Source organism: Peromyscus eremicus, chromosome 1 (genome assembly GCF_949786415.1).
Source record: "Peromyscus eremicus chromosome 1, PerEre_H2_v1, whole genome shotgun sequence".
NCBI classification, from domain to species: Eukaryota; Metazoa; Chordata; class Mammalia; order Rodentia; family Cricetidae; genus Peromyscus; species Peromyscus eremicus.
Genome location: NC_081416.1, coordinates 178,778,679 through 178,789,617, shown reverse-complemented (window position 1 = coordinate 178,789,617; position 10,939 = coordinate 178,778,679). Strand labels below are relative to the sequence as shown.

The 10,939-nt window shown below is 44.8% G+C and overlaps 2 protein-coding genes across 2 annotated transcripts; one reads left to right on the top strand and one right to left on the bottom strand.

The window, feature by feature from the left end:
- Nucleotides 1-3,704: 3,704 nt before the first annotated feature.
- Nucleotides 3,705-8,598, top strand: LOC131926277 (olfactory receptor 10A7-like). Its single transcript, XM_059281617.1, has 2 exons — nucleotides 3,705-4,792; nucleotides 8,417-8,598. Exon 1 carries the CDS (start codon nucleotides 3,745-3,747, stop codon nucleotides 4,714-4,716), a length of 972 nt encoding a protein of 323 aa, XP_059137600.1. The 5' UTR covers nucleotides 3,705-3,744; the 3' UTR covers nucleotides 4,717-4,792; nucleotides 8,417-8,598.
- On the bottom strand, nucleotides 8,036-9,763 carry LOC131926286 (olfactory receptor 10A7-like). Its single transcript, XM_059281629.1, has one exon. It carries the CDS (start codon nucleotides 9,761-9,763, stop codon nucleotides 8,792-8,794), a length of 972 nt encoding a protein of 323 aa, XP_059137612.1. The 3' UTR covers nucleotides 8,036-8,791.
- Between the last annotated feature and the right edge of the window lie 1,176 nt (nucleotides 9,764-10,939).

Sequence of the window (10,939 nt, the reverse complement as noted above, 5' to 3'; positions counted from 1 at the left end):
AAAGACATGTAAGTTAAAAATAATGAATAAACAAGTAAAACCCTGACAAAAAATCATGAGAAAACGATCACCCAAAGATGCCATTGAGTTCATTTTGTGTTGTCCATCTACTTTCCTTAAGAGTGGTTTGTTTACATTAATTCTTTTAATGCAACTTATATTTAAAAATTACATTTATTTATGTTGTGTATGTGCTTGAAGTGTGTGTGTGTTGTGTGTTTGTGGTAGTGTGTAGTGTGTGTCTGCATGTCACCGTGCAGTGTGGCAGTCAGAGGACAACTTCCAGGTTCTCTCTTTTCACCATGTGGATTCCAGAGATCAAACTCAAATTGCCAGGCTTGGCACCAACACCTTTACCCACTGAGCCATCTTGCCAGGCAGACCACAATTTGAAAAGACCAAATCTAAAACTCCCTGGTTATTATTTACAACTAGGATTCTCATCTTTGAGAGGAAACACCATCATTTTTTAGAGTGTATCCTTTCCTACATTTATGGAATATTTCTCCCTGTACCTGAGGAGCTGAAAGAAAAGCAGGTAACTCTGTGGTGTGTTTGCATCATACCATACCATCTGTGCAGGATGGTTTTATGTCAACTTGATATGAGCTAAAATCCTCTGAGAGGAGGGAGCCTCAATTTAAAAAAAAAATGCTTCCCTAAGACAGTGTTGTAGGCATTTTCTTAGTCAGTGCTTGATGGGGGAGGGCCAAGCCCACTCTGGATGGTACTATCCCTGGGCTGGTGGTCCTGGGTTCTATTGTAGGCTGACAAAACCATGTGGAGCAAGCTATTAAGCAGCATCCCTCCATGGCCTCTGCATCAGCTCCTGCCTCCAGGTTCTAGCCCTGTTTGAGTCCCTGTCCTGACTTCCTTCAGTGATGAACTACACTGTAGAAAAATGAGTCAAATAAACCCTTTCTTCCCCAAGATGCTTTGGTCATGGTGTTTCATCACAGCAATAGTAACCCAAATTAAGACACCACCTTGTTCTTCTTATTCCACAACTTGTGTTTTGGGGCACAATATTTCCTGAATATCTTCCATGTCATTATACTGTGACTCCATTCCTCTCCTCTCCCATCCCATTCAATATTTTATATTTTGAGAAACAGGCTCACATAATCCAGGCTGGCCTTGAACTCATTATGGAGTTGGAGAGGGCCTTAAATTTCTGATATTCCTGCCTCTATCTCCATAGTGCTATAATATCATCATATACTACCTGTCTCCTCTTTCTCACTGTCTTCTCTATCTCTCTGTCTCTGTCTCTCTGTCTTTTTGTCTTTGTGTCTGTCTGTCTGTCTCTGTCTCTCTCTTTGTCTCTCTCTGTCTCTTTGTCTCTGTCTCTCTCTTTCTCTCTCTCTCCTCTCTCTCTCTCTCCTCTCTCTCTCTCTCTCTCTCTCTCTCTCTCTCTCTCTCTCTCTCTCTCTCTCTCTGTGTGTGTGTGTGTGTGTGTGTGTGTGTGTGTGTGTGTGTGTGAACACGGGTATGCACCTGTGGAGGCCACAGTCGTTTTTGGTGTCTTTCTGTATCATTTCCCTTACATTTCAACACAGGGTCTCTCCAGTACAGGGTCTCTCACTGAACTTGGAACTCACCATTTCAGCTAGACTAGATGGCTGATGATCCTCCCATCTTTGCCCCTCCAACCAGTGCTGAGGTTACAATCACCTGCTGCCATGTGCGACTGGTTAGAACTTAGGACCTCATGTTTGTGTTCCAGGGTTTTATCAGACATTATCTCCCCAGCCTTCTGACCTCCTTAAAGATTGCCATGGCTGTGTTGGATTTTTAAGCACAGCACTAACTACCCCAGTAAGCAGTACTGTGCCATGCAGCCCTCCAAATGAAATCCTGTTTTCACAACTTCACAGGTAAGACAGGAGGCGTCGAGGAGGCTGTCCTGCTCATATGTGACAGGGATTTTCCCATCACTCTAAGACACTCATTATTAACCAGACCCTCTACTTTCTCATGTTATTAATTTACTGGATGAGTCTTTCCCTCCTGCTGGTGTTTTTTTTTTTTTCAAGTTGCAGCTCATGACCCATTAGTGGATCCTAAAATTAGTTGTGTTCAGAGTTTTACAGCCTGCGTTCTACTGGCAACAGAACAGACTCAGTCTGCGTTGGTGGTCGGCATGTCATCCCTCGATTCAGGGAGTCTTAGCAGAGTCCTTATCTTTATTCCCTGGGCATCTTTTTATTTTTTTTACCTTTGGTCTAGTGTTTTCTAGGAAATATTAATACTTTAAGATAACAAATTCTACCGGGTGGTGGTGGTGATGGTGGTGGTGGTGCATGCCTTTCATCTCAGTACTCGGGAGGTAGAGTAATCTCTTTGAGTTTGAGGCCAGCCTGGTCTACACTGTGGGTTTTAGGACAGCCAACCAACCAACCAAAACAAAAAAAAACCAATAAAACAAAACCCAACCAAATTCCATTAATTTTTTGATGAATATTTTCCCCTAATTTAATTTGTTTTTGGTCAATTTCATATATATGAAATATATATAATGTGTAGAAAATTCTGATTGCTGTCACCTCACTCTCTCCCATTTTCATCTCACCCCTCTTACCCACTCCCCCACAAACCCATTTCCCACATTTACACAGTTCCCTTCTGCTTTGGTTTTGTGACACACTAAGTTTCACCAGGGCCACCTGTGGGACAAAGGTCGTGAAGTGAGAAGGAAATATCAGGGACCACAGATGCAAAGGTTCTGGAAAGCAAGCCTAGTGAGCTAGAAGTGCAGAAGGGGATGAGGATGGAGAGCTAGACAAGAACCATCTCACAGGTGTGATGGTGCACGCCGGAGGCAGGAGGATCTCTGTGAGTTCCAGGACAGCCTGAGCTACATAATGAGTTCAAGAGAGCCAGGGCTCTTTAGAGAGATGCCAATAACAACAACAACAACAACTACTACTACTACTACTACTACTCACAAAGGCTTTTGTGTAAAAACCAAAACTATAGTACAACCAACTGTTGGGTCTGGGGTCTCTCTAAAATGGGGGACAGACCACCAAAGTCTATTAAACCAGAAGCAAACTTTATTCCAGAAAAATAAAAATTGAAATGTATAACATGAAACACCTGGGGGCACAAAAGCTTATCAGCTGAGACCACAGCCATGCTGGAATTGTGAGGCTGTGACAATGGAGGGGGATACTGGCCCTCTATAGAGATTCAGGCACAGGGTGCATGCTAGGAATCACGTAGAAAAACCAGGTATGGGATGCATGTTAAACATCATGTAGAAACTATTAAAAGTTAACTTTTGTCCTGGCAGTTGTAGGCTATAAGGGACAAGGGGATTAAAAGTTAACCCCTGGCTGTTGACAGAGGAGCTTGCTGTAAAGCAGACATTGTGAGAGAGTAACCTTTAGAGCTGATGACTGCCAGCTTTTATCTCTTAAGCTTGTAATTGTATAAGTCTATATTCCTGGACTGTTCACAACCAGGGACAGGAGAGTCAGAAGACAGAGGACCTTAAGGACAAAGACAGGCTAGATCAGCGGGTGAGGTCATTTTGCTTCATCCCACGTTCCCTGGGGATTTGAAGAAGGGCTCTGTCCACAGTAAGGCATTGGATATGATTTACCATTGGATTAAGCGCCCCCTTGGGAATGGGAATGATGGGACTCACAAGCTACAATTCTCACTTCATCTTCTCCTCCCTCTGGTACTCCAAAAGGTTCCTCCCAGATCCTTAGAGCAGTGCCCTTCATTCCTGGGCCCATGCCACCTTCCTGGGCATCACCTCCCTGGACCAATCAGAGCCGCTCACGTGAGCTGGAGTTCTTGCTGCTGGGCTTCTCACATGTGCCCTCCCTGCGCCCAATGCTTGCAGTGCTCTTCCTGGCCGCCTTCCTGCTCACGTTGCTAGGCAACACACTCATCTTCATTCTCACCAGCCTGGACCCAGGCCTGCGAGCACCCATGTACTTCTTCCTGCGCCAGCTGGCGCTGGTGGAGATCTGCTTCTCACTGGATGTGGCACCCCGTCTGCTGGTGACCCTGCTGCGGCCTGGACAAGGGGTGTCTCCAACCAGCTGTGCCCTGCAGCTGCTTCTCGTATTATCCTGTGTAACATCCGAGTGCTTGCTCCTCACAGTCATGGCCTGGGACCGCTTCCTGGCCATTTGTAGCCCTCTGCGTTATGGCGCCATCATGAGCTTGAAGCTGTGCCACCTGCTGGCCGCCACTTGCTGGCTCTCAGGAGCCCCAGTGTCAATGGTCTTCACCATCTGGCTCTTTAACTTCCCCTTCTGTGGGCCACGGGGCATCAGGCACTACTTATGTGACATAGCACCTCTGCTGAGCCTGGTGTGTGCAGACACCAGAGTCTTTGAGGCCAGTGTGTTTGTGGCCACAGTGTTAATTATGATCGTTCCTGTCTGTCTCATAGTCATGTCCTATACCAGGATTCTGGCTGCTGTCCTTCGGATGCCATCAGCCTCTGGGCGCCACAAGGCCCTGTCCACCTGTGCCTCCCACCTCATCGTGGTGATTCTGTTTTACGGCACAACGGGGGTCATCCACTTGCGCCCCAAGGCCAGCTACTCTCCTGAGAGCAAGCAAGTGGTGTCCCTGTCATACACCATTGTGACCCCCATGCTCAACCCTCTCATCTACAGCCTGCGGAACAAGGAGGTCAAGGCTGCCTTCGGGCGTGTCTTCATTCAGAGACGAGGAACCTTTATCCTCTGACCTCTATATGACTTCATTTATGCAATCATTTGGGGATCATCTCTAACCTAGTGGACTTGAGGATCTCGATGCACGAGTAAGTTATCCTTTTCTGAAAGATTTTATTGTCGGGAAGGCTCCGCTAGGAAATGTGGATGACATCACAACTATCTAATGGCCCTTTGAATAACGCCTAAATTTCGACTTGGTCCATGTATTGAGTGGGTAGCATTCTGTTTCTCCACTGGCATAGAAACTGGACTGGAGTTTAAAAGCATGGTGATGGCATCTTTCCTGGGTAAGTAGAATTGCCCACTGCAGCAAAGAAATACAAATTTTAGCAAAGAAAAAAAAATTAAAGTTTAATCTTCTATAAACCAACTGATTTAGGGTATGTTGTGATTTGAGTATGAAATTGGCCCCATGCTCACATGTTTAAACACTTTGGTCCCCAACGGTGGTGCCGTTTTAGAAGTAGTGGAACCTATAGGAAGTGGAGCCTTGCGAAAGGAAGTGGGTCAGTAAGAGTGAACCTCTGTGATTCATACCAGGCCCCACTTCCTTTTTGCTTCCTGAATGCTGATGCAATGTTTCATAATCCTGCTACCCCCTTATTTGGTCACAGGGAACTGAACTTCAAATGGTGAGCCAATTGACCACTAAGAGCAATCGTTACTCTTGCAGAGGGCAGTGTTCGATTCTCAGCACCCATCTCTGCGGGCTCACTACCTGTATTTGTAGTTCCAGGGGAATCTTATGCCCTCTTCTGGCCATCCTGGGCACTGCACACACGTAAACAAACATACTGGCCCACAAACATAAAATAAAATTAATAAATATTTTAAAACAACAAAACTGTGAGCCAAAATACAGTCTTCCTCCTGTTTTTTGTCAGGTATTAGACTTGGTGACGAGAAAGGTAACTAATACATGGCATGAAACTATCCCATCTGAAGTTAAAAATACTCAAACATATATGTTACATTTATCATTTTATTTGTCAATAAAAATAGGATAAAATCAGATTCCAAAAGATTAAAATAAACTACAGTTATATGTTTCATGTAATACACATTACATTAAAGGACCAGGTGCTGTGGCACATATCTTTAATCCCAGCACACAGGAGAGAGAGGCAGGTGGAGCTCAGTAGTTTGAGGCCAGCCTGAACCACATAGGAGTTGCAGGCCAGTTAGGGTTATAGTGAGACCCTGTGTATAAAAACAAAACAAAACACAAAGGCTGTTAAGATTAGTAGTGGCATCACTATGTGGGTGGTTTTATAGCTTGTCTTTGATAGGGGATCAGTAAGCTGTTTGGAGGAACATGGGGTTCACATTCGTCTTACTAGGTGACTCTACATCTTTTCACTTTTGGTAGAATTTCCTTAAAAAATAATTATAGCATCTCTGTCTATCTCTCTCTCTCTGTCTGCATCTCTGTCTCTGTCTCCGTGTACACATGGTGCACATGTAGGGGTCAGAGGATAACTTGAGGGAGTCAGTTCTCTCCTCCTACCATGTGCAAACTTGGGTTTCTAACTGAGGTCATCAGGTTTGGTGGCAAACACCTTTCTCCACTGCACCATCCCATCTTCCCACAGATTTCTCTTTAAATTGGTTTATATTTGGCTGGAGAGATGGCTGAGTCGTTAAGAGTACTGGTTGCTCTTCCAGAGGTCCTGAGTTCAATTCCCAGCACCCACATGGTGGCTCACAACCATCTGTAATAAGATCTGGTGTCCTCTCTGGCCTGCAGGGATACATGAAGACAGAACACTGTATACAAATAAATAAATATATATTAAAAATAAATTGGTGCATATTAGTGAAAAAGATAACAGGTTTAATGAAGATTTGTATCTGTATTTATACATATACATATACATATACATATACATATACATATACATATTCACACCCCTTTATCCTCTCTTGTACTGCCTTCCCTAGCCACTGGTCCACTTCCTCCTTTCTAAATACTTCCCCTTTTTCTTAAACATCTTAAAAACAACTCCATTCGACAAATGGAGAAAAAATGTAATATTTGTTTTTCTGATTCTGACTTATTTACACAATGATCTTCAGTTTTATCCATTTTCTTGAAAATGACATAGTCTTGTTATTTTTTAAAACTATTATTATTTTTAGTTATGTGTAGGTGTGTCTGTAGGTCGGTATGTGCACATGAGTATCAAAACCACCAAGGTCAGAGGTATTGAATCCCCTGGAGCTGGAGTTACAGACTGATTTGAGGTGCCTGATATGGGTACTGGGAACTGAACTCAGGTCCTCTGAAGGAGCTACAGTAGTCATGTTGTTAATCTTCTTTTTAAATATTCGTGTTTGCATCCATACATTTGTCAAGGAACCTTAGTTAAAGGAGCTCTTGTAGTAGTGGTTAGTGGTTAATGGAGATACTCATTCTTGCTTGTCACATTGAGAACAAGTGACTGGGTGCTCAGCTGCACATGGCATATCATATCAACTCACTTACAAGGCTCAAGATACATCTCTAAGAGGAGGATGAAAGAATGGAAGAGCTGGAGGATGGGGAGGAGTGCTGTTAAATGCTGTCCTCTGGAGGTGACATGACATGCTGCACACATGAACTCAAGCAGCTGTGAGCACCCGTGCAAGACCAAGCCAGTTAGACATGCCAGCATGAGGAGGGCAGGGCTCATGGAGCTCTATCCAGAGCTGAGAACAGGAAGGAGAATCCCTTTTCTTCTTTTTAAAGAATTTATTTTCTTTTATTTTATGGGTGTTGGTGTTTTGCCATGGGTGTTGGGTCCCCTGGAACTAGAGTTACAGAGAGTTGTGATCTGCCATGTGGGTACTGGGAACTGATCCTGAGTCCTCTGGAAGAGCAGTCAGTGCTTTTAACTCCTGAGCCATCTCTCCATGCCCTGAGAGTCCCTTGTCTTTAGTGTGGCCACTGGAAAGTTGTCTAGGCCCATTGGATGATCTCATGCCCATCAACATATGGGCAGCACTAACTAGATTCAGTGGATTATAAAATAAATATCATAGGAGAAGACGGGACTGAAAAGGAGACGTTATTGGAACCCGAGAGTAGTTGAAATGAGAGGTAAATGTGTTTAAGACACATTGTTTATATGTACAAAAAATCTCAAAGAAAAAATAAACATTAACACAAAAAATCCAATCTGCATTGAGCACATACAGACTTGTCTTTTTGTATTTTGCTAGCAATACATCCTAAGCAATATTATGTAGCCTTTATCTTATATTTGTTATACAAGACTCGGAGTGATCCATAGAATATACTATCTGATAATAATATAATAGGCTACAGTAGACTAGTAGGCTATCTGTTAATACTGCCACAACTGGTGGCAGATTTCTAGAAGTTTGTAGATTTGGGTTCAGGGGTGTTGGGCCTTGAGATTTGAAGGTCCAATTCTACTTCCTGTCTGCTGATTCCTGACTGCATACGCAATGTGATCAGCTACTTCATGCTCTTGGTGCCATGCCTTCATCACTGTGATGGACAGCAACTCTTCTTAAGCTGTCAGTTGATTCTTGTCAATTATTTACTCAAAACAAGAAAATTAATCCACCCCATGAGAGCATCACTCCCTCACATCTTGCTGGTGAACCATCCCAATCTTCTTTGAGTAAGATATGTCTCAGATTTAAAGAGTATTGTGTCCCCTTCCCACAACTCAAACAACTACAATGTTTTGTTACATTTTTAGGGAAAAGTCCTGCTGCAAAGCCTCATGCTGGCCTCAAACTCATGCCATCCGAAGGACAGCAGCCAGAATCATGACGTAATCTTTAGGATTACAGGCACCTACCGTCACACCTGGTCACACTGCAATATCAATTGCTCTTCTTAATAAATTTGAATTGACCTTGAATAAAGTACTGCTTTATAGTTATCACCCAGTACCATGTCTAGTATTTATGAGACACTTAATAAATGCTTGCCAAGATGGGTCAGCCATTAAAGGCTAGGCTCACAACCAAAAATATGAGAAAGGGTTTATCTTACTCATGCACCGAGGTCCTCAAGACAACTTGGATAGAGATGATCCCCAAATGATTGCATAAATGAAGTCATATAGAGGTCAGGGGATAAAGGTACCTCGTCTCTGAATGAAGACACGCCCGAAGGCAGCCTTGACCTCCTTGTTCCGCAGGCTGTAGATGAGAGGGTTGAGCATGGGGGTCACAATGGTGTATGACAGGGACACCACTTGCTTGCTCTCAGGAGAGTAGCTGGCCTTGGGGCGCAAGTGGATGACCCCCGTTGTGCCGTAAAACAGAATCACCACGATGAGGTGGGAGGCACAGGTGGACAGGGCCTTGTGGCGCCCAGAGGCTGATGGCATCCGAAGGACAGCAGCCAGAATCATGATGTAGGACGTAGCTATAAGACTAAAGGGAACCATGATAACTAACACTGTGATAACGAACATACTAGCCTCGAAGACTCTGGTGTCTGCACACACCAGGCTCAGCAGAGGTGGTATGTCACATAAGAAGTGCCTGATGCCCCGTGGCCCACAGAAGGGGAAGTTAAAGAGCCAGATGGTGAGGGCCAGAGCTATTGGTAGTCCTGCGAGCCAGCAGGTGGCGGCCAGCAGGTGGCACAGCCTCAAGCTCATGATGGTACCATATCGCAGAGGCCTACAAATGGCCAGGAAGCGGTCCCAGGCCATGACTGTGAGGAGGAAACACTCGGATGTGACTAAGGACAGCACAAGAAGCAGCTGCAGGGCACAGCTTGTGGCGAACATCCCGCGTCCAGGCCACAGCAGGGTCACCAGCAGACGGGGCGCCACGTCCAGTGAGAAGCAGATCTCCACCAGCGCCAGCTGGCGCAGGAAGAAGTACATGGGTGCTCGCAGGCCTGGGTCCAGGCTGGTGAGCACGATGATGAGCGTGTTGCCTAGCAACGTGAGCAGGAAGGCGGCCAGGAAGAGCACTGCAAGCATTGGGCGCAGGGAGGGCACATGTGAGAAGCCCAGCAGCACGAACTCCAGCTCACGTGAGCGGCTCTGATTGGTCCAGGGAGGTGATGCCCAGGAAGGTGGCATGGGCTCAGGACTGAAGGGCAGGGCGTTAAGGACCTGAGAGGAGCCCTATGGAGTACCAGAGGGAGGAGAAGATGAAGTGAGAATTGTAGCTTGTGAGTCCCATCATTCCCATTCCCAAGAGGGCGCTTAATCCAATGGTAAATCAAGTCCAATGCCTTACCGTGAAGAGAGCCCTTCTTCAAATCCCCAGTGAATGTGGAATGAAGCAAAATTACCTCATCTGCTGATCTAGCCTGTCTTTGTCCTTAAGGTCTTCTCTCTTCCGACTCCCCTTTCCCTGGTTGGTTGTACCATAGTTTCGGTTTTTACAAAGGTTTTTTAAAACAACTTTGTAAGTTGTTTTATTGCTGTTGTTGTTGTTGTTAACCGGCATCTCTCTAAAGAGCCCTGGCTCTCTTGAACTCATTATGTAGCTCAGGCTGTCCTGGAACTCACAGAGATCCTCCTGCCTCCGGCGTGCACCATCACACCTGTGAGATGGTTCTTGTCTAGCTCTCCATCCTCATCCCCTTCTGCACTTCTTGCTCACTAGGCTTGCTTTCCAGAACCTTTGCATCTGTGGTCCCTGATACTTCCTTCTCACTTCACGACCTTTGTCCCACAGGTGGCCCTGGTGAAACTTAGTGTGTCACAAAACCAAAGCAGAAGGGAACTGTGTAAATGTGGGAAATGGGTTTGTGGGGGAGTGGGTAAGAGGGGTGAGATGAAAATGGGAGAGAGTGAGGTGACAGCAATCAGAATTTTCTACACATTATATATATTTCATATATATGAAATTGACCAAAAACAAATTAAATTAGGGGAAAATATTCATCAAAAAATTAATGGAATTTGGTTGGGTTTTGTTTTATTGGTTTTTTTTTGTTTTGGTTGGTTGGTTGGCTGTCCTAAAACCCACAGTGTAGACCAGGCTGGCCTCAAACTCAAAGAGATTACTCTACCTCCCGAGTACTGAGATGAAAGGCATGCACCACCACCACCATCACCACCACCACCCGGTAGAATTTGTTATCTTAAAGTATTAATATTTCCTAGAAAACACTAGACCAAAGGTAAAAAAAATAAAAAGATGCCCAGGGAATAAAGATAAGGACTCTGCTAAGACTCCCTGAATCGAGGGATGACATGCCGACCACCAACGCAGACTGAGTCTGTTCTGTTGCCAGTAGAACGCAG

Excerpts from the sequence above, each read along its gene's own strand:
- LOC131926277 (XM_059281617.1), top strand. The coding sequence starts at position 3,745 with ATGCCACCTTCCTGGGCATCACCTCCCTGGACCAATCAGAGCCGCTCA.
- LOC131926286 (XM_059281629.1), bottom strand. The coding sequence starts at position 9,763 with ATGCCACCTTCCTGGGCATCACCTCCCTGGACCAATCAGAGCCGCTCA.